This window comes from Quercus robur, chromosome 6, assembly GCF_932294415.1.
Source record: "Quercus robur chromosome 6, dhQueRobu3.1, whole genome shotgun sequence".
In the NCBI taxonomy this organism is placed as follows: domain Eukaryota; kingdom Viridiplantae; phylum Streptophyta; class Magnoliopsida; order Fagales; family Fagaceae; genus Quercus; species Quercus robur.
The window spans coordinates 3849921-3874560 of record NC_065539.1 but is presented as its reverse complement, the minus strand read 5'-3'; the positions used below and the strand labels follow the sequence as shown (position 1 = coordinate 3874560).

General features: G+C 31.5%; 1 protein-coding gene across 1 annotated transcript; it reads right to left on the bottom strand.

Annotated features, from left to right (window-relative positions):
* Positions 1–943: 943 nt before the first annotated feature.
* LOC126732356 (uncharacterized) lies at positions 944–16812 on the bottom strand. Its single transcript, XM_050435144.1, has 2 exons — positions 16282–16812; positions 944–1357 (listed from the first exon to the last, which is right to left on the bottom strand). Exons 1-2 carry the CDS (start codon positions 16691–16693, stop codon positions 1170–1172), a joined length of 600 nt encoding a protein of 199 aa, XP_050291101.1. The 5' UTR covers positions 16694–16812; the 3' UTR covers positions 944–1169.
* Between the last annotated feature and the right edge of the window lie 7828 nt (positions 16813–24640).

The window sequence follows — 24640 nt, the reverse complement described above, 5'->3', positions numbered from 1 at the left end:
TTGCTTCGGATTTTAAAACCATAGTTTCTAGGTCTTCTTCAAAACCATCTCAACTGTCTATAAATTCTTCTTGGCTACCCTCGACCTCCTCGATGTCAGTCGACTAGGCTGCTCAGCTATTTTCAAGGACTTGTGAGCCTCCTCATGGCATCCCTGCATGCCCCAGGCTTGCTCTCTTCCACTATTATAAAGTTAGCTCATCTCTAAGGAATGCCAGATCTTGACCTCATAGACCCGATCTTAATTAGATCCAGCTAAAAATCACATCCACGTGACTATCCTACTCCATCCTTTTCGAGCAACACACTCCGAGTTCAAAAACAACACTGTTAGGGTTAACTGAAAAAGAAATTAATTTAATCACTTCCTTCAATGAATTCTTCCTAGTAAAGAAATATGGATTTTACTAAGGTATGCCCTTAGGGCATATGTTAGTAAACCATTTTTGGAAATTTTTTTATAAGGAATTGAAAAAGTTGTCAAACTTTTTGACAACTTTATCAATTTCCGAAAAAACTTTCCAAAAACGGATTTATTAATGTATACTCTAACGGACCCAGGAAATATAGGGCCAGAAAAACTAAAGGAAATACTTCATTTTTCTATTTCTATTATCTTTATCATTTTACAAGACAGAACATAAATATCCAGGCTACAACTATAGGGATGCAAGGCTTAAAAGATAAATTTGGTTGCACTGATATGCCTGGTACTGGAATTTTCGGATCCAATTTGTACTGACATATACTGAATGCTTATGTGTATATCTTTTTTTTCTTTTCACGCAGCATGAAGAAGTATATGTTCTTGGTGACAAGGATACTACCCATTATTTGCTATTGGTTCGGATGTTATGACAATTAGAACAAAGTGGAATAGTTTGATGTTCGTAAGCCATATATTTATGCCCAAATTATATAACCAATTCCAAGCAGCCAAGTAATTAGTCACAATTGCTGAAAATTCTCATTAGAAATTGCTCATAAGGAAAGAACAGTCTTCAAATTAGCTCAACCTCCACTCCTTTTGACGGAGCTGTACACATTTCCCATCCTCACTATCTAAAAATATACAAAAATCAAAATTCCCAGATCCTCAATTTGATAAACAAATAACAATAGCCAAGGAAAAATTATCTACACCAACCAAAACTTGAGTTTCAGTTGTGCCTAAAAGGCCTCCAAAGCTGCTGTTAGTGCAAAAATTTCATAGTCTCCACAGGTACTGTAATCATGACCATCTTTGCATCCACACTCATATTCCCTCTCGTTAACCTTCCCATGTGTCCTCCTCTCCATCTCCACCATTGCAGAAACTTGAATTCTCATTCCCACTTGCAGCTTAGGTGGCTTGGCACCTTCAAGCACATGTCGTCTTGTTGAAGCCATCGTGACCCAATTCTCTATTTCCATGTTTGGTGACTCAAACACTTGTTTCCATGGAATCTCTGCCCTCCCCAACAGCTGTGACCCTCCAATCTTTCCAAGAACTGGCACTTTGTTCCTCCACCGGAGCTCAAACACCACGTTTTCTTGCTTTAGGTTGTCCATGGAGTCTTGGTTACCAAAACAATCCAAAGAGAAGGACTCGTTCCAAGAGAGGTCGGACTTGGAGGAGATTTCTCGGGTGTTGAGGCGAACACTGTTGTTATTTCCTGCAGAAAGATAGTATCTGACAAAAAAGGAACCTTTGGACTTGAATTCCACGTTTTTTGCTTGGATGATTCTCAATTCACAGCTAAGAGAAGAAAAAAGTTGAGGAGCACCCATTGAGATAGAGTAAAAAAGATAGAGGAGTAGTAAAGGCTTTGAAGTTTGAACGTTGGTGTTGGTAAAGAGAACTGTGTTGTTGGGTTAACTTAGATACCTTGGTCTGTGGGAAACTGATGATATATATATTGGAAGGGGAAGATGGAATTGCTTTTTGATTACACTGTACTTAGCCTTAAAAAATTATATGTATGACCCAGCTAGCCAGGTAGATCTTATTTGTACTTGTGGTAGGATTTAGTTTACCAATTAAATGCTTTTAGATCTACATGAAGTGGATGATCCTACGAGATTGTGTACAAGATTTTCTGAATCGACCATTGCAACTTGCAACTTCATTGCCACGCCCTGCTCACTAAAAAGAAACCTTAGTGTTTATTGGCACGCGTGGATGCTTAAAGGGATCCGGATCCTCTCCATTTCTCTTTGAAATGGAGAGTGTCCATTTCATGGACAGGATCTCTTTAAAATAAAACAACGGTCTAAAATATGCCACATCAATTAAAACTTAAAATGCTCAAACTCAACTACGGTTAACCTTTACTCAGTAAACCCACCTGATCTAAACATATTTCACAACACAGAAAAAAGAAGTATATAGCAGAAAACAAACCCAACATAAATAAAAGAATGTTATGCCTCGTACAAAAGCTAACCCATCTACCCCATGATTGAATTATTGAAAGAGAGTGATATTTGTAGAGAAGAGAAGTATATATCATTCTTCTCTATTTTTTTCAATGTGAGACTTTCAATAACAACAAAACTAATCTCTTTTATTTATTTTTAATCTAAAAAGGAATGTTATTACTAATATTTTTCAGTCTACTTAAAAACGCACCTAATCGCATACCTAAATTCACAATTTACTAACTTGTGTGATTGTGAATGGTTAATGAAAAGTTTTGGATCCATAAATTAGTAGTAGACAAAAAATGTTTACCATCCACAATCACATAAATCAACCATTTGTAAAATTGACTGTCTTTATCATTATTCAATATCTTTATCTGTCATTGGAAAAGACAATTCACAATTGCAAGACTCTTTCATAAGGTAAAAATTAAAAATATATTTAAGAATTTTTGAGATCACAAGTTAATAAGTTGAGTTATATATCTTTAAGTAAGATATTTATCATTCATGGCCAATATCGTCCAACCATCAAGCAACCCTTGATTCAACCATAATACCGAAAAAGTAAACAATTTTTCATTCTTTATTCAACATAATTTTACATGTAACTCTCCAATTGGTGTTGTTCAAAATATCGTACCAAATGCATTTGCTATTACTCTTGTCAAAATAAGCACCAACTAATTTTACATGCAACTTTCCAATTAGGAACACTAATTTTGACGGTCAAAATGTGTTCATAACTGTAAGTAATTTCTTTTCTGGCAGAAAGTGTAGAAGTAGATCAAATAGGTGACAGGAATACTACTTTTGATGATCAATTTGATTTGGTGCTTACCAATCTGGTTTTGACAAGAGTCATAGCAGATGCATTTGGCGAAGATATTTTGAGCAACACCAATTGGAGAGTTACATGTAAAATTATGTTGAACTAATGAAAGTTTTAAAAAGCAGAACCAAATAAGAATCGAAATTTATTCACTTTATAGGTATACTATGGTTGAATCGATGGTTGCCTGATGGTTGGATAATATTGGACCATCATTAATAATAAATATCTTAGTCAAATATATATTACTCAACTTATTAACTTGTTTCATCTAAAAAAAAAAACTTATTAACTTGTGAGCTCAAAAACTCATATTTGTAATTTTTACCTTAGAGGCTTATAAAGACTTACCAATTGTCAATTTCCAATGAAAGATAAACGAATGACTGTCACAGCGTATGAGTAAAAATATTGAATAATTTTAGAGATACATCTAATTGAATATTCAATTTTATCATTTATTAATTTATGCGACTATGAGTGATGAATATTTTTTGTCCGTTATTAATTATATGGACCACTATTTCACATTGATCATTCACGTGCACTGATGATGCCGAAAAAATCACCAGTGAGCCACACGATTCCAACACGCTCGACACCAGACCTGCCCAACATAGAAAAAGACCTTACAGAGAGTACCGGTGTGGTACCGGCCAAAGACCCTCCGAAGGTTAAGTCAGAAGAGAGCTCCAACAATGTTAGAGAGTATGAGCTTTAGAGAAATTGTGCGTACCTTTTTCTTGAGGGTCTTTGGGTTTTTATAGTCGCGTAGGGCCAGACTCCTTTGCTTGCAGAACAAGTCTTTTCCTTATGAGGAAAATACTCATTAATGCGTGTATATTCTAGAATTCTACTTATGTTGGGATTCTACAAATCAGGGCTAATCGTGTGTTGCAAGTATTTTCTATTTAAGGTTCCTTGGAGACCACATAATAATGGGCTGGATGCCACGTGGCCGTTCAGTTTGTACATGCCACGTCTGTTTGTGCCACCTCCGTCCAGATAGCTCCGTCATGCATAATTTTTCCTCTTCATGCACAAATCAACAAGTAGTAAAATTGGATGTACGATCAATTTAGTGTGTCTGTAGGCAAATTGAAAAATAAAATATTAGTCAGAACATTCTTCTTCTTCTTTTTTGGATTGAAAAATATAAAAGAGAATAGTTTTATTGCGGGAAAGACCTGTCGGAAGTCTTACATTGAAAAAATAAAGAAGAATGATATACTTATTTTCTCTATAAATATCATACTTTTTTTCAATAATTCAAGCATTGGGTAGATGGGTTAACTTTTGCATGAGAGATAACATTATTTTATTTAATGTTGGGCTTCTTTTCTGCTATTTCTTCCTCTGCCTTTTTTGCTCTGATGTGTGTAGGTCAAAAGATTTTTTTGGGTAGGTAAGAAATGATGAGTCAAAACCAATTCTGATTTTCGGTTTGAGTGGTTGAACTATCGTTTTTCTATATTGACTAGTATTAGGAAATTTTCAATTATAGAGTATTGATCAAACCAGTTTAAATATATCCCATCCATGCTTGAACTGATTGAACTAACTAGTTTGGACTGGTTTGGTTTTTAAAAGTATGATAACACTTGCCATACTTTTGATTTTATTAATGAACACATGGACCCAAGCTTCGTCCTCTATTAGCTAATTATTTTTTTGCTAATAATCCTTTTACTTAATTCTCCAAAAGCACATGCTAAGCGACTAGTTCTTATTAAATTGATTTTTTTTTTTTTAAATTAGTGATAAATTTCTTATACAATATGGAATCTAATGGTTATGAATTTATGTTAAAATTTTATATTACAATTAATCGCAATTATCCACACTAAACTATAAAATCATTTGTAATACTCTTTTATGTTGAATTTGGTTGGCCAAGAGCCTTGTTGTTCAACTGGTTGACATCTCTTAATGTTTTTAATGGAGACATTTAAGATTCAATTCCCTTACTCCCATTGTAATTATCGAATTATTAAAAAAAAAAAAACTAATTGATATGTGTGGAAAATGAAAATCTAAACAGTAAGTAGTGATTTTCTTTGAGAAAACCAAACCTCCAAATGGTTAAACTTGAATAAAATTCTCACATCATTATTTCATATAAAAATAAATAATTTAGTAATTCTTACAAGTTACAACCACTAGATAGCAATACTCCCTAAAAATATAAACAAGTTTATGATATATATTCCATAGAACAAGTGTTAGCTGATCTTGTCACTAAATTAAGGTCGAGATCGGCCAACGCTTAACGGCAGTTTGGCCTCTTTTACTATAAGTTATCATCATTTGGGGGGGGGGGGGAGGGGGGGCGCTAGGTTTTAAAAAAACCCTTATTCCCCAGACAATTTTTATTTTATATATATATATATATATATATATATATTATGTTTCACTCCTTAGCCCCTCTTGAGAAAAAGCTCTAGCTTTGCCACTGGTTATCATCTTCCAGCAACTCACAAATAAATCCATTATTATATGTGGATTCATCTTGAATCAGCGATCTCCCTTCATTAGATACAATTTATATCCACTACTATTTTAAAGGTTAATTTAGATATGTTTTATTAGCATTATTATTTAAAACTTTCAACCATGTAATAAGAGCTTATGTGAATGTCTGTATAGCACTATAATTGTCACTAAAACAGTCCACTAGCACCAAGAATTGTTTAACAGTAGGCTAGCTGTAGGGTGTTCAACTATTATACTTCTCATAAATTGTTTTATATTCTTTTAAGCTTTTGATTATATTTATTTCAAGTTGTAGCTAAAGTAAACTCATCCCCTAAGTTATACTTATTATAAGCTTTTCTTATTTATTAATCATCAATTTTAGGGATAAGGCTTCAAAGTTTTAATAAGAATATAAGAATGCCTGTCTAGTTGTCACTAGACACTTGCTGGAGTGGAGTCACCTTGGAATCATTTTACGGAGTCTGATCCAAAATGTTAAAAGATTACGGACACCCAAATAATTCACTCTCTGTAAGTGTATATATAATGAGTATTTCTATCATTGTGTATAATATATAATCATTATAGAGTGATTGCCCTTAGATTCAAATCCTATCTTGTGAAATTAAAAAATACGAAATACCGGCCACTAACTCGTTATTGGTCATCTACACAATTCATATATGCATGTATCATTGCTTTTTTATCTTATACTTTGTTTTTTGTCTTTTATACATCAGCTATAGAGGCTACTGCTTTGAAGAAGTTTGAAGTCATGATCTTTGTAAGAGATCTTTTAAAATATCTGTATAGAAACATATCCTAATATAAGTTAAACGAAACCTAAGGTGGGGTTTGGATTGCACATCTGCATTTACAAACGCGCGTTTTTTTTTTTTTTTTTTTTTTAAGCCGTAGTTATTGACTTTCAGATACAAAATTTATTGTGTATAAACAGTGTATGCACTGTTCACACATTTAAAAATATTAAAAATGGGTCCCACAGTACTATTTACATATTTAAAAATTATTTTGCTACAGTGTTTTCAGTTTTCAATTTCAACAACAATAAGTTCAATCCAAACAGACCAATAAGTGATCTTTTTTTCTTTTCTTTTTTACATTAAAACTTAGTTCCAACTTCCAAGACACAAAAGATTCTTATTGTTGGAATAAAGGAATATACCTTAACTTCATGATCCCAAATGATAAAATTTTAATGTGTCATGTGATAAGCTTAATTTCATACGGTCATGCTAATTTATTGCGTGAAATCTACGTATTTTCTTTCAGAAGAAAAGATAGGGACCTAAAAAGTCCTAAACCCTCCAATAGTTAGCAATAAGAATCTTTCATTTTTACGTCTAAGGAACCGTTGATAAAATAAGTGAATATTCTCCTTTTATTCTACCCAAAAAAAAAAAAAAAAAATACTCTCTTTCTATACCATGTTTATAATAAAAGAGTACCCATCACATACTATAAATACATTAAAATTAATAAGCTAATTTTTACTCTAGATGAAATAGTTTCACTACATTAAAATTACATTCCAATTTATTATTAAAAAGTTTAAATTTTTTAAAAGAAATGAATTTTCATTATTTATTTTAAATTATTTATTCATCTCTCATAATTTTTAGTTTTGATTATAAAAAAAAAATGATCTTAGTTGCTTTTGTCATTTAACTTATTTTAATTTTTTTATAGTTTGATTTTACTAATATCTGTGATCTTTTATTATTATTATTATTTTACTTTACATATAACCCATGAATCACACTAGCATACTATTAATATATGTATAAGCAGTAACTTATATTGCAGTATCATAAATTAGTGTCATGTCTCAACTGATAAAGTTTCTTGTCGTCAAATAAGAAATATGTGCTTCAAATCCTGCTTACACAAAAAACTAATTGATATTTTGGCCTGATAATAAAGCACAATAATCATGGTGAGGACTTCATAAGTTGAAATTCTATTGTATAATATCTATAAAAAAATAATAAAAAAATATTTAATTTTAACGAGATAAATGCATTTATTTTTATGAATTCATTATTTGTAGAAGGTTTTAATTTATGTAAAATTAATTTATATGATTATTTTTCTAAAATTTACATTAAAAAAAATAGTTCGGAATGTGATATTCTTGTTCAAGTTTCTTTTTTTTTTTGAGTAAATAGTAATACTTATTAAAACACACACAAAAATAATAATAGTGTTTAATACATTACATAATCAGAGTACAACTACAAAATGACTTTTTGTTGCTCAAGTTTAGTTGCTTTGATAACTATTGAAACAAAAGCAGCAAAAGACAAAAACTAATTTAATAACACATACAATCAAGAATAATATAATAAAAAATCATACGTTTAATTTAGTTGAAATAATTATAGATTCACTCAAGTAAAATATTTATTATATTCTTACATATATTAATCATAAAAAAATTTATTTTACTTTCTTTTTAATGACATATATAATATAATTAAAACTTATTCTCCGATCATTATATTTTATAATGAATATTTTCAAAAGAGCTATAATGTATCTACATATCACACAGGAAATCAGCCAGTGTATCATGAAATATTAATCTTTTAACTTTGTGGTTGGAATTTTTTCTAATTACTATTTATTGAATTTGTGATTCTCCAAAAAAAAAAAAAAAAATTTATTTATTGAATTTGTGGTTGGACTTTTACGGAGCAGGTCTATAACAATTCCCTATAAAACCCATGTTGCCACATCATATTCTTCTTAAATAGGACAGTCGGTAACATTCATTATAAATGCCTATAAAATGAGTATTTACCAAGTTAATATTAATGGCAATACATTAAATAAATTAACCCATGCTGCCACATCAGATATTTCTTAAATAGGGTAGTAGGTACATTCATTCATTATAATTGCCTATTAACTACCATAAACATAAAATGTCAAATTCCAAGCTAATATTAATGGAAATACATTAATTAAATAAATGATCATTTGTAATTATTCATTCATTAATTTGTTGGTTATTTTTTGGCTCCTTTAAATCTGAAATTTAATTTGGTTTATTAAAGTGGGAAAATAATGCTTGAAGTTAGCCATACTGTTTCCATGTAATTTATAAATTGGATTTGATGAATCTATTTACAAATGGATTAGGAAAGTTTCAACGTGCTTGAATTGGACTAGGTGTGGTTGAGGAGTTGAGGTTGTATTCATTTTGTAGTTGAAACTAAAATGTTCATTTCTATTGTAGGAAAAATTATAGAGTCCTCTGGTGGACCACCTCACTTGTCCACCATTCCACTAAAAAAATTCCACTTGTTTAAAATTGCTGCGTCAGTAATTAATTTTTGTTTAAAAAAAATTTTCGAACTAACAATTTTAAACAAGTGGAAATTTTTTAGTGGAATGGTGGACCAGATCACTTGTCCACCATGTGGATTTTATAATTTCTCCTATTGTAGGGGCAGACATCGCTTTATCCTCGCATATTTGGTCATGAAGCAGGGGGTATGTATGTATGTTGTGGACCTGTGGTTGAAGGGTTCCTCATCCTTTGTTACCAACATTTGCCCCAAAATGAGTGTTTAACTAATAGGTAAATTTTTAATTATTGATTTTGGGTTTCGTTTGGTTTCTAAGAAAGTAAAATTTTGGTTGGGAAATGATCGCATTTTGGTTGGAATGGCTGATTCTTTAGGTGTCTCATCACAGCAAAAGCACTTCTAGTTACCTGGTTTCTAAAACTTAGAGAAGGTAGAAAATTTAGAAGTATAATGCAGGTTCTACTAGAAATTGTGTTTTATCAGTCTCTTTGTTGACATTCTATAGAAATGGATTGTATTTATCTGTCTACGTTAGCATCCTCTTTTTCATGTATACAACTTTGTCATTTTGTTCTCTAGAGAAAGAATACCTTTTGGTAGTTGTGTTTGTGATTGGAGGCTTAGCTTGCTCTGTGTCAGTATCTAAACGGTTGTTAAGAATACATGAGGACTAAAAGATATAGTATAGAGACCATAGAGCAAGCTTGCTTCATTGGCAGCATTAATAACACCATTAAGACAAAATGTTGAGTGTTGGAAATTGTTTTGTTGGTTCCAATTGGTTGCATCTGTTGAGTGTTGGCAATTGTTTTGGGCAGGAATTATAGATTTAGCTAGAAAAACGAAAAAAAGAAAAAACCTATAGCCGTGTTTTTAAAATGCAACTAGAAAAACACAATGTAAGGGGCTTTAACTGCATTTCTAAACACAGCACAAAGATAGTCTATAGCCATGTTTTAGAAAACGCAACTACGATCTGAGCCTACAGCTGCGTTTTAAAAACGCTATAGGTCCAGGCTATAGCCGCGTATTAAATGCAGCTCAAAGCGGGTCTATAGCCGCGTTTTTTACAAAATGCAGTTATAGGTCTTAGCTTATAGGGGGTGGAAAAATGCAACTATAGGGGGTAAAAAATGCAGCTATAGGGGGACCTCTAGCCATGTTTATAAAAACGCAGCTATAAACCCTCGCAGGGGGCTATTGTCGCATAGGATAGGTCACATTTGGAAACGTAGCTATAGAAAACGCGGCTATAGCCTATAGCTTCGTTTTTAGGGTTTATAGCTGCGTTTTTCAAACGCGGCTATAGCCCTCATTTTTTGTAGTGTGGGTTAGACTTATATGGGCTTAAGCAAGCAAAGTCCAGTTTAGGAGATTGTATACACATTACACCCTAAACAAGATATAATTTTTCCCAATTTAGCCACACAACTTTATTATAACAAATTGCATCTCTCTCTTTGCTTTTTTTTTTTTTTCAAAGTACTAGCATCTATCCTCGTCTCCACAAGTTGAGAGGAAATCACTATTATTGGTAGATAAAAAAATGTTGTCGATAGTGAGTTTAGATAAGAACAAGTAAAAGCTTGTAAACTTATCTATTGTAAAAAATATTGTAAAATTTGTTATGTATGTAACATTGCTCAAAATTATATGTATCACCAAGCTGGCTAGCTAGATATTATTTGAACTTGTAGGATTAAGTTTACTCAAAGGCTTTAGATCTACATGAAGTGGATGATCAAGATTGTGTACAAGATTTTCAAAATGCAACAATGTTGTGTTGAAAACTATGTTTTGCATCTCATACAAAACAAGAAGGGAAAATATATTGATCTATTCTATTCATGTGAGATAACATAAAATTTTTGAATTTTAGAAATGAAGAATAGAAAACATACCTTGATGAAATGATTCTTAAATTAAAGTAGAGGATCAATCTTAAGAAATCTTCAATCTTTACCCCAATTCCAGCTTGGTGCCCAAGATATGTAGTCTCTCAATTAATTCTCTGTAAGTTATTTTTTCTTTCTTGATGATAAGTAGTTTTCCAGAAAAATTGTTTTTCTTTTGTTTTAATCATATGTACGTAGGAAATTATTTTATTTAATAATTCTTGTTTTAAGCAATTGATTATCTAATTGGGTTAGCCTTTTGAGCAAATCCAATTGGACTTTAGCGTGTAGCTTAGGGTGGGACTAAAGTAACAAATAAAGCTCTAATTCCAATGGACTCTGGGTTTATTCATCAACTCTTGACAAACCCAAAGTTATCATTAATTAATTTTATACCATTATATAATTAAATATAATTGCACTCTAGGCTTTACTAATAAAATTATATCTCAAAATTTTATTATCTAATTAATTAACTTTTTCATGAAAATATTCAAAGTAATACAAAGTCATAAAATATAATTGTCACATTGAAAATTACTAACTCTTGATCCTTGAGTTCCCATTAAACTTATCTCAAGGGAATATTTTATATCTCATGATAAAAGAGATTATAGATTCAATCTTGAAAATAGTTATTCAATCATCATTACGTGTACAATTTCCCAACATACTGAGATTTTGATTGTTAAAATAGATCTTACTCTTGATACATCAAAGAAAACAATATTTAATGTTTAGGTTCGCAATTCCCTCAAGATTGAGAGCTTATGTAAATGAAAGTCATGAAATTTATTATTTAGTTGACAATTATTAATAAAATAATTAATCTCACACACAATTTAATGTATTTTACAATACTTAAAAGTTAAAACACATCAACATATCGATTAGAAATCTCCATTTTCATGATTAAAAAAAAAAAAAAGTTTTAGTTTTTTTATTTTTAAGAATAAAACCATCTCAGTGGTCATGTTATAATCTTCACAGATTAAATGCCCAATTCATCACAAACTATAAAATCAAAATATTAAATTTACAAGGAACTTATGCTTTATGTCTTCTGTAACTAAATCAAATACAATACATCTCAAGGATCATATGAAAATATCCAAATGATTAAGTTACCATTATTTTAGATAATAAAACAACTTTTAGTTACTCTAATAAATCATGGTGTACATAATGTCAAATATAGCATAATACAATAGGGTTTTATGGCACCACTCCTAGCATGTTGGGCTACAACTAGATTGCCCCGCCCTGCCCATCATCAGTGCCCCACTAATAGGAAACCTAAATGTTTATTGGCAAGCGTGGATGCTTAAATTAAGTAGCAAAGCTTGATTCTCACGAATACATATTTGACCGCAAGAAATAATTTTAGAGGTAGAAATTAGGTATAGGAATACTACTTTTGAGTTTTGATAGTCAAAATGTGTTCATAACTAAAAGTACCTTAGAGGTAGAAATTAGGTATAGGAATACTACTTTTGAGTTTTGATGGTCAAAATGTGTTCATAACTAAAAGTACCTTCTTTTTTCTGGTAGAAAGTGTAGAAGTAGATCAAATTGGGAGTTAGGAAAACTACTTTTGACGGTCAAATTGGTTTGGTGCTTACCAATCTGGTTTTGCCAAGAGTAATATGCATTTGATAAGACATTTTAAGCAACCCCAGCACGATTACATGCCTCTTCAATTAGAGAGTTACATGTAAAATTATGTTGAGTTAACTAATAGTTTTAAAAGGCAGAATCAAATAATAATCGAAAAATTATTCACTTTTTAGGTATTATTTGTTGAATCAAGGTTGCCTGATGGTTGGATTGTATAGGACATGAGCTCAAAAATTCTTAAATATATTTTTAATTTTTTACCTTACTAAAGAGGCTTGTAAAGACACAATTGTATTTTGTAATGAAAATTAGAAGGGAAAGGTATAAGTAAATAATTAAAAATATTGAATAATTCTAGAGACACACTCACACACTTAATTTCATAACTTGTTGATTTGTGTGACTATGAGTGGTTGATACTTTTGTCTATTACAGATTATATGATCTCATCACTTTTCATCTACCACTCACAATCGCACAAATTAGCAAATTGTGAAATTGTGTGTACGGTCGATTAAGTGTGTTTGTAAGCAAATTGAAAAATATTAGTCATAAGTCATAACATTTTTTTTGGAGTATAAAATAAATAAAAGAGATTAATGTTGTCATGAGAAAAACTTTTTGGAAGTCTCGCATTAAAGAAAAAACAAAAAACAAAAAAGCTAAATTATAAATTGCATTATTTAAGTTTGACCAAAATTATTTTTAGACCTCTAACTTTACTTTTATTTAATTGAACCCTATAAGTTTCAAACTATATTCAATCAAGGCCTTCTGTTAGTCTCCATTACTAGTATTGTTTCAATAGAAACCCAAAAACGGCAAACATTTCATTTTTAAACTGATTTTTTGTGTAAAAATTCCTGGTTCTTTGATATTCTATGTTGCAATCACATGATACTTAATAAATTATTTTTCTCTCATAAAACATCCTTAGCTCATCCTACTACCATTTACACCTTTGACGGATCTTCTATGCTTGTTGGTAACATCAGATCTATTTCCTCATCTAAGTTTTCCGTTGGGAAATACTTTACCTTGTTCCTAAGCTATCCTTTAATCTTCATCTTCATTTCTCTAACAGTGGTCTTGATGTGCAAGATCCACAGATAGACCAGCTTTTGGGAGTGGGGATAGGCCATAAAGTTGTACATTTGTTTGAGGTCAACCACCTAAAGGTTCTCTCTCGTATGATCTTCTTCTCTGCTATTGCCACCATCACTCCCAATTATTGTGGCACTCCCCCCCTTTTCATCATGGATCCTTGTCATGTCTTCAATTATTAGCATCTTAATTAAAAGTCACTTAGGATCAATTAGATTTAATAAGTTTGATTGTATGTCTTGCAATTTGGGAAGCAAACAAATTTACCATTTAATTAATAACAGTGATTCTTTTTCTTCTGCACCATTTGTCATTGTCCATTTTGATATATGAGGTCCTATACTAGTTCCCACTAAGGGGGATCTTGCTGCTTTGTTATTTTTGTTTATAATTATTCTAGATTTACTTTTTCATGTGGTAGCTTAAGCCTCTCTTATAATATGCAATTTGTTCTCTCTTTTTTTTTGAATTATTGATTAAAATATTTATAACTTCATTAGTTTGATTATTGGTTGAACCTCGATACGACTAAAAAAATAAGGAAATCACTCACTTTTTCAGTTTTTCATTTGCTTTGGATTTTAAAACTCTAGTTTCTAGGTCTTCTTCAAAACCATCTTAACTGCCTATAAATTCTTCTTGGCTACCCTCGACCTCCTCGAGGAGGGTCGACCAGCCTCACTCAGCTGTTTTCAGGGACTTGCGTTGCAAGCCTCCTCATGGTATATATCCCTTCATGCCCTGAGCCTGCTCTCTTCCAATATTATAAAGTTGGCTCATCCCTAAGGAATGCCTGATCTTGACCTCATCATAAACCCGATCTTAATTAGGTCCAGCTCAAAATCATATCCAAGTGACTATCCTACTCCATCCTACTGAGCAACACACTCTGGGTTCGAAAAGGAACAACGTTAGGGCTAATTGAAAAAGAAATTAATCTAATTGCTTCCTTTAACGAATTCTTCCTAGTAAAGAAATATAGGGCCAGAAAAATTAAAGAAAATATTTCATTTATCTATTTTTATTATCTTTATCATTTTACAAGACACAACATAAATATCCAGGCTAGCTACAAGCATAGGGATGTAAGGCTTAAAAGATAAATTTGGCTGCACTGATATGCCTGGTACTGGAATTTTTGGATCCAATTTGTACTGACATATACTGAATGTTAGGTATATATATCTTCTCCTTTTTCACGTAGCAAGAAGAAGTATATATTCTTGGTCACTCGGATGCTAAAACCCATTATTTGCTATTAGTTTGGATGTTGTGACAATTAAAACAAAGTGGAATTGTTTGATGTTCGTAAACCATATATGGCAAAAATTCAAAATTGACCCTCTAACTTTCATCCTCTGTCATTTCAGTTTTCTAATTTTTATTTTTGTCATTTTAGTTTTCAAAGTTTCAATTTTTGTCAATTTAGTATTCCGTTAGACGTTAGTTAAGTGGTGTCATTAAGTGAGTCAAAACGACGCCGTTTTTTTTTTTTTTTTTTTTTTTTTTTTTTTTTTTTTTTTTAATTTGGGAAGATGAAGAAGAAAAGAAGGTGGATGTTACACTTGAGAGACCAATAAAATCTAAATGCCAGGAAGTTCCATTGTGCAGTGAGGATTCTGGTGCAAATCATCTTAAAATTGTGAAACCAACATTCCAAGTCCCTAATCCAACACTCTACGTCATTGCCACCAACTTCGCTTCACTACGACTCAACTCCTCTGCACTCGATAGACTCTCATCGGCGTTTGGAGTTTCTACTTTGTTGGATCACGAATCAGCAACATTGTCAACGGTTTTCGATGCGGTTGTGGCATTGTCGTGCGAGGCCATTAAGGCTGACGTGGCAGCGGTGTTCAATTCGATGGATTCCCGGGATGGGTTCTTGGCGAAGGAGGAGGTTGAGGTTGCTGAGTGATATGAAGATTTTGTTGAATGGGTCGAAGCTGGTTGGGAAGGTTGAGATTGATTCGGTGTCAAAAATAGCTGAAGTTCATATTGATATCTCTCTCAAATATCTCTCAATATAGGCAATTGTTTTGACGTCTAACAAAATATTAAATTGACAAAAATTAAAACTTAAATAACTGAAATGATAAAAATGAAAGTCAGAGAACTAAAATGACAAAGGATGAAAATGAGTCAGTTTTAGGTTTTTGCCTATATTTATGCCCAAATGATATAACCAACCAAGCAGCCAAGTAATTAGTTATAATTGCTGAAAATTCTCATTAGAAAATTGCTCCTAAGGAAAGAACAGTCTTCAAATTAGCTCGAACACCAACTCATTTTGATGGAGCTGTACACATTTCCCATCACCACTATCTAAAAATATACAAAATCAAAATTCCCAGATCCTCAATTTAATAAAACAAATAACAATAGCCAAGGCAAAATTATCTACACCAACCGAAACTTAATTTTCAGTTGTGCCTAAAAGGCCTCCAAAGCTGCTGTTAGTGCAAAGATTTCATAATCTCTACAAGTACTGTAATCATGACCATCTATGCATCCACACTCATATTCCCGCTTGTTAACCTTCCTTTGTGTCCTCCCCTCCATCTCCACCATTGCAGGAACTCGAATTCTTATTCCCACTTGCAGCTTAGGTGGCTTGGCACCTTCAAGCACATGTTGTCTTGTTGAAGCCATAGTGACCCAATTCTCTATTTCCATGTTTGGTGACTCAAACACTTGTTTCCATGGAATCTCTGCCCTCCCCAACAGCTGTGACCCTCCAATCTTTCCAAGAACTGGCACTTTGTTCCTCCACCGGAGCTCGAAAACCACGCTTTCTTGCTTTAGGTTGTCCATGGAGTCTTGGTTACCAAAACAATCCAAAGAGAAGGACTCGTTCCAAGAGAGGTCGGACTTGGAGGAGATTTCTCGGGTGTTGAGGCGAATACTTTTGTTGTTTCCTGCAGAAAGATAGTATCTGACAAAGAAGGAACCTTTGGACTTGAATTCCACATTTTTTGCTTCGATGATTCTCAATTCACAGCTAAGGGAAGACAAAAGTTGAGGAGCACCCATTGAGATTTAAAGAGAAGTAAAGGCTTTGAAAGTTGGTGTTTGTAAAGAAAACTGTGTTGTTGGGTTAATTTAGATACCTTGGTCTGTGGGAAACTGGAGATATATATATATTGGAAATTTGGAAGGGAAAGATGGTATTGCTTTTAGAGGAGACTGTACTTAGCCTTAAAAAATTATATGTGTGACCCAGCTAGCCAGGTAGATCTTAATTGTACTCGTGGGCGGATTTAGTTTACTAATTTAATGCTTTAGATCTACATGAAGTGGATGATCCTACGAGATTGTGTAGTGCGTACAAGATTTTCTGAATCGACCATTGCAACTTGCAACTTCATTGCCACGCCCTGCCCACCAAAAAGAAACCTTAATGTTAATTGGCACGCGTGGATGCTTAAAGTAGCTAAGCTTGATCCTTTTTCTTTTTTTTCTTTTTTTTCTTTTTTGAGAAACGGCTAAGCTTGACCCTGAGTACATATTTCACAACAGAGAAAGGGGAAAAAAAAAAAAAAAAAAGAGTAAATAGCAGAAAACTTTTGCCACAAGTTGTGGTAAAAATTGTGTTATTTTATATGTTCCCATCATTACTTATAAAAGAATGTTGTGTCTCCTACCAAAGTTAACCCATCTACCCAATGCTTGAATTATTGAAAGAGAATGATATTTATAGAGAAAAGAAGTATATATCATTCTTCTTATTTTTTTTTCAATGCGAAACTTCCAATCATCAAAACAAAACTAATCTCTTTTATTTTTTTAATTCAAAAATGAATGTTATTACTAATATTTTTCGGTCCGCCTATAAACACACCTAATCACACATTAAATTTTACAATTTATTGACTTATGCAATTGTGAGTAATCGATGAAAAGTTTTGGGTCCATATAATTAGTAGTGGAAAAAAAGTGTTCACCATTCACAGTTACACAAATCAATAATTTGTAAAATTAAGCATGTCTCTATAATTATTCAATATTTTTACTTATTAGTAAGACAATTTTCCTTTTTATCTTTCATTGGAAAAGACGATTGACAATTGGCAAGAGTCTTTGCAAGCTTCTTTCATAAGGCAAAAATTAAAATTATATTTTGAGATCTCAAGTTAATAAGTTGAGTGATATATCTTTAAGTAAGATATTTATTATTCATGGACTATATGGTCCAACTATCAAGCAACCCTCGAATCAACCATAATACCTAAAAACTGAATAATTTTTCATAATTTATTCAACATAATTTTACATGTAAGTCTCCAATTGGTGTTGCTCAAAATATATCTTGCCAAATGCATCTGCTATTACTCTTGTCAAAGCCAGATTGGTATAAGCACCAACCAAGTAGTGTTCCCATCACCTAGCTGATCTACTTCTACACTTTCTAACAGAAAAAGAAGGCACTTTCAGTTAAGAACACATTTTGACCGTCAAAACTCAAAAGTAGTATTCCTATTTCCTATACCTTATTTCTACCTCAAAAATTATTTCATGCATGCAACATTCACACGTATCATGTTCATCAACAGTCAACACCCTGATTTGAAATGTCAAGAGTATTATTACTCAATTAGCACTTTAGCGATGTTTTTAATATAAATGTCTAGGGTTCAAGTTTTCCATTTTTCACTGTAACTATCCGAATTATTAAAAAAAAATACACTGATTTGAAATTAATTGTTAATTTCCACTTCATTATCTAAAACTAGTGTCAAAATTAATAAAAAGAAACTATAAATTGAGTTGCAGTTGCAATTTTGCTCGGTTTGTGTAGGTCAAAAGATTTTTTTTGCTAGGTAAGAAATGGTGAGTCAAAACCAATTCTAATTTTCGGTTTGTGTGGTTGAACTATCGTTTTTCTATATTCACTAGTTTTTTAGAAAGTTTCAATTATAGGGTATTGACCAAACCAATTAAAATCTCATTCATGCTTGAACTAATTGGACTAAGTAGTTTGGACTGGTTTGGTTTTTAAAAGTATAATAATCCTTGCCAAACTTTTGATTTCGTTAATGAACACATAGCACTGAACCCAAGCTTTATCCAATTTATTAATTCATTTTTGCTAATCCTTTCACCTAATACTCCAAAAGCACATGCTAAGGGACTAGTTCTTATTAAAATCATGAGCTTTTTAGTAAAAAATTAGTGATAAATTTCTTATAAAATATTGATCTAATGGTTATGCATTTATGTTAAAATTTTATATTACAATTAATCGCAACTATCCACCCTAAACTATAAAATCATTTGTAATATTCTTTTATGTTGAACTTGGTTGGTCAAAAGTTTTGTTACTCAACTGATTGGCATCTCTTAGTATTTCCAATGGAAACATCCAAGATTCAATGCCCTATCTCCCATTGTAATTATCGAATTATTAAAAAAAAAAGTTTATATATGTAGAAAATAAAAGTCTAAACAGTAAGTAGTGATTTTCTTTGAGAAAACCAAACCTCCAAATGGTTAAACTTGGAATAAAATCCTCACATCATTATTTAATTTAAAAATAAATAATTTAGTAATTCTTACAACCACTGGATAGCAATACTCCCTAAAAATATAAACAAGTTGAAGATAAATACTTCATAGAACAAGTGTTAGCTGATCTTGTTGCTAAAGGTCAAGATCGGCCAACACTTTGGCAGTTTGGCCTCTTCTACTATAAGTTATCACCATTGGCAGAGCGAGGGAGGGGTCCCCTAGGTTTGTTTTTTTTTTTTTAAAAAAAACCCTTATCCCCCCCCCCCCCCCCCCCCTTTGCAATTTTTATAAAATATATATATATATATATATATTTTTTAAATTTTACTCATTGTCCCCTCTTGGGAAAAAGTTCTAGCTTCGCATCATCCAGCAACTCACAAATAAATCCATTATTCTATGTAGATTCATCTTGAATCAGTGATCTCCCTTTGATGAGATATAATTTCTATCCACTACTACTATTCTAAAGAAAGGTTATTTTAGATAAGTTTTATTAGCAATATTATTTAAAATTTTCAACATGTAGATGTAGAAAAAGTCCTTATGTGAATGTCTGTACTGTATAGCACTATAATTGGGCCAAAATGGCCAAATACCACATTTTTTGGAAATTTTTAGCAAAAAAATACTGTTTCGAAATTGTCACTAAAACAGTTGCCACTGGCCACAGCCACCAAGAATTGTTTAACAGTAGGCTAGCTGTTGGGTTATACTTATCATAAATTGTCTTATATTCTGCTAAGCTTTTGATTATATTTATTTCATGTTGTAGCTAAAGTAGACTCATCCCGTAAGTTACATATTATAAGCTTTAATTTCTTATTTATTAATCACTAGAAACTTGCTGGAGTGGAGTCACCATGGAATCGTTTTACGGAGTCTGATCCAAAATGTTAAAAAATTACGGACACCCCCAATAATACACTATCTGTGAGTGTATTTTTATCTGTGTGTATAATATATAATCATTATAGAGTGATTGCCCTTAGATTCTAATCCGATCTTGTGAAATTAAAAAAAACAAAATACCACTAACTCTTTTTTTTTTTTTTTTGGCTAATCTCAAAATACCACTAACTCGTTATTGGTCATCTACACAATTCGTATATGCATGTGTTATTGCTTTTTTTATCTTAGACCTTGTTTTTGTCTTTTATACATCAACTATAGAGGCTATTGCTTTGAAGTTTGAAGTCATGATCTTTGCAAGAAATCTTTTAAAATTTCTGTATAGAAACATACCCTAATATAAGTTAAACGAAACCTTAAATAAGTGATTTTTTTTTCTTTTCTTTTTTACATTAAAACTTAGTTCCAACTTCCAAGACACAAAAGATTCTTATTGTTGGAATAAAGGAATATACCTTAACTTCATGACCCCAAATGATAAAATTTTAATGTGTCATGTGATTAGCTTAATTTCATACGGTCGTGTTAATTTATTGTGTGAAATCTGCGTATTTTCTTTCAAAAGAAAAGATAGGGACCTAAACTCTCCAATAACACACACATATACTCATCTTTCATTTTTATTTATATATATATACACACACACATTATTATATCATATAATATATGATATAAGTTTCGTTTTAGAAATTGTCAATAAAATAAGTGAATATTCTCCTTTTATTCTACCCAAAAAAAAAAAAAATACTCTCCCTTTATTTACTGTGTATATAATAAAAGAGTACCCATTACATACTATAAATACATTAAAATTATTAAGCTAATTTTTATTCTGGATGAAATAGTTTCACTACATTAAAATTACATTACAATTTATTATTAAAAAGTTTTAATTTTTTAAAAGAAATGAAGTTCCGTTATTTATTTTAAATTATTTATCTTCTCTCATAAGTTTTAGTTTTGATTTTTTTTTTTTTTTAAATCTTACTTGCTTTTGTCATATAACTTAAGTTAATTTTTTTAATTAATTATAGTTTGATTTTACTAAAATCTATGGTCTTTAGTAACTTATATTGCAATATCATAAATTAGTGTCATGTCTTAACTGGTAAAGTTTCTTGTTGTCAAATAAGAAATATGTGATTCGAACCCTACTTGCACCAAAAACATATTGATGTCTTGACCGAATAATAAAGCACAATCATCATAGAACGGACATCAAAAGTTAAAATTCTGTTGTATGATATCTATTTTAAAAATAATAATGAAATAATCTTTAATTTTAAAGAGATAAATGCATTTATTTTTATGAATTCATTATTTATAGAAGGTGTAAATTTATGTAATATGAATTGTGGGGGGTAAAAGACCAAAAAAGTCCATGTCAACATTAGGCCAAGGGCCCAGTCCAAGGAAAAACCCCTCCTCAGCCATGGGAAGAACTCTCCTCGGCATGGATGTAGCCGAAGACAAAGGGGGCAACCCGCCACTGGTAATGACACTCCAGATCATTCCACGGAACAATAAAAGGACTAGAGCAGAAAAAGACAATAGAGAAAATGGAAATGTCAGAGGGAAAAGCTGCCATGACTGCATTCAGTGCCTTGTGCCTGACATAGCTATGTTTTTCTACCTTTACAACCACTCCCAACAACTGGAGGGAAGGGCTGATGGGACAAGTACCTACCCAAAGGACCCCATTCAGAAAGGAGGAAACTACTATAAAAAGGGAGGGGAAGGAGACAGAAAGGCGGGGCTGAGACCCCCCAACACACCAGAGACACCAGAAAAGCTCCTCGGACCGAGCCGAGGACCAATCCTCTCTGGTAAACTCAGTCCATCTCAACTCGATCATGAAGAACACCGTGTTAACCGTTGTCCATATGCTAAAGCCTAGCTCTTTGGCCCACTCTCTACAAATTCATTGTACCGGGCTCACTGGTCTAAGGTCCCATGCATCTTGGGCCTAGGCTGAAAAATGTGACCCTACATAAATTTATTATGATTATTTTTCTAAAATTTACATTTTTTAAATAAAAAAATGGTTCGGAACATGATATTCTATTCTTCCTCAAGTTTAGTTGCTTTGATAACTATTGGAAATAGCAAAAGACAAAACAAATTTAATAACACATATAATCAAAAATAATATAATAAATAATCATACGTTTAATTTAGTCGAAATAATTAAATAATTATAAATTAACTCAAGTAAAATAGTTATTATATTCTTACATATATTAATCATAGAAAATTTTTATTTTACTTTCTTGTTGATGACATATATAATATAATTAAAACTTATTCTCCAATCATTATATTTTATAATAAATATTATATATAAGTCAAAAAAAAAAAAATTTAAAAGCTATAACGTATGTGGGTTCCAATTAGCTCAACTGATAAAGTCTCTGAATAAGAAATTTGAGATTCAATATCACACGACATCAACCCGTGTATCATGAAAATTTTATTATAACAAATTGCATCTCTCTCCCATCTTCTGTCTATCATGAAAACTTTATTATAACAAATTGCTTCTCTCTCCCATCTTCTATCTCTCTTTTTTTTTTCTTGCTTGAAAGTACTATCATCTATCCTCGTCCCTACAAGTTGAGAAGAAATCACTATTCTACTAAGTGGAAGCAAAACCTCCTAAGCAAGAAGATTTTACTTTACAACCCAACTTGCTTAACAAGATCCTCAGATCAGAAAATAACACTTTATTTTACTATATATAAATTATAATTCTCACTTTACTAGAAAGGATACCGGAGTTTATCTTTTGGATTTTTAATTGCTAAAATGTTGTTGTAATCCGATAGAATGACTGTGATCCACACAGTTTTTTTAAATACTAATAAAGTTAGTAATCGTTAACCACACGTTAGTATTCTGAGCTCCTCCTTGTTGCGACTTAGTCCACGGCCCTAGCTTCAAGCATAGCCGCCACGAGTAGCAAAATTTTGATGGATAGTTTAAATGTAGAATACATACAATGTATGATGCACCAAGATTTTAAGGGATGGTTTAAATATAAAAAAGAAATTAAAATCAATTAAAAAAAATTAGAATAATGATATGTAAAATTGTGAAGTCTCAAAAACTAACGTGACACAACATGAAAAAGTTAAAAAAGAAAAAAAATGTCAAAATGCTTCAGTTTTTATATATATAATATAAACTAACTTGTAACTTCATATACATGCATGGATAAGTTTAAATTCCAAGAAAAGCTTAAATGACCTTCAACAAAAGGGTGATTGGTTTCATAAAAAAAATTTAAAAAAAAAAAAAAAAAAAAAAGCCATTTGCACCGGGCGAGCCGACAGCAGCTAAGTTAGCATACGGGCAAGCACTAGCGCACATTAAAATTCCTACACTATGGCCATTCTCATATTTTGTCAACTTAAAAGTCTAATAAGAATATTGTTTGGTAGCAATTGAAAATTGTTCATTCTTGTTAATTTTATTTTAGGAAAAAAAATTGTTACTTCTTAACTTATTTTATTATTATTGTGATATAATAAAATTATTCCAGTTGTGCATTTTTCAAATAAGATATGAACAATCAAGTTTTTGAACATTCTTTGTGTTAGAACCTATTTCCTTTTCCCCTCTGTGTGTGTTTGTTTCTCAAAAAAAAAAAAAAAAAAAGTTTTTGAACATAGTATATTTTATAATAAATGTCTAATGATACAATATTTTGTTTCATATACAAACACAATCATAATAATTATCAAATTTCATAAATAGACAAAAAAAAGATTTAAAAAGAGAGAGAAATCCACATTACCTGCATTCTTGCGCACCCCACTGGTTACAGACCAGTTAAATTAACAACTTTAGCCCAATAACAGAATTTTTATTTTTGGGTAATGTTAATAAACACCGTAAAGTACCCGTTAAACCAAAAAAAATTCATTAAAAAATAACTTTATGCCAAATCATTTTGTTTTATGTCAGATTTTTTATCAACTTTATAGAGTATATAGTCAATAAAGTTAACTTTTTAAATTTCATTTATCACTTTAGTAATATTTTCGATCACCTCATTAATTTTTACCAATTTTTTATTAGATGAACTCCACAATAAATCATCCTTAATGGTTATTTTTAAAGAAACAATAATAGACTATTTGTTAATCTATGTTTTTTTTTTCCTTGTAGTATGTAAGTTATATAGGCCCTGTTCTGTTCTCTGTTACGTAAATACAACTTTTACCACAATTTTTTAGCTTTTGTCACAACTTTCTAAAATGATTGAGTGATTGACTGATGTGGTGGACAATCACCTTAGCAAGTTCTGACAAAAAAATTCCATCCCTAAACTTTCCCAATACAACTCATATCATTCGGCCATGCATAACACAAGTTTAAAAGATAGGTAAACAATTCAACGCTAAATGATAAACAGATTGGGCTTTTCCTAATGCTAACTCAACGAGGCCCATAAATAGAGTCGAAGGATGATGAAATAGAGTGATGAAAGAGCGACTATAATATGAGGTTGATGAAAGTTGAAGGCACTTCTTTGGGATTAAAGAAAATAAAATGCAG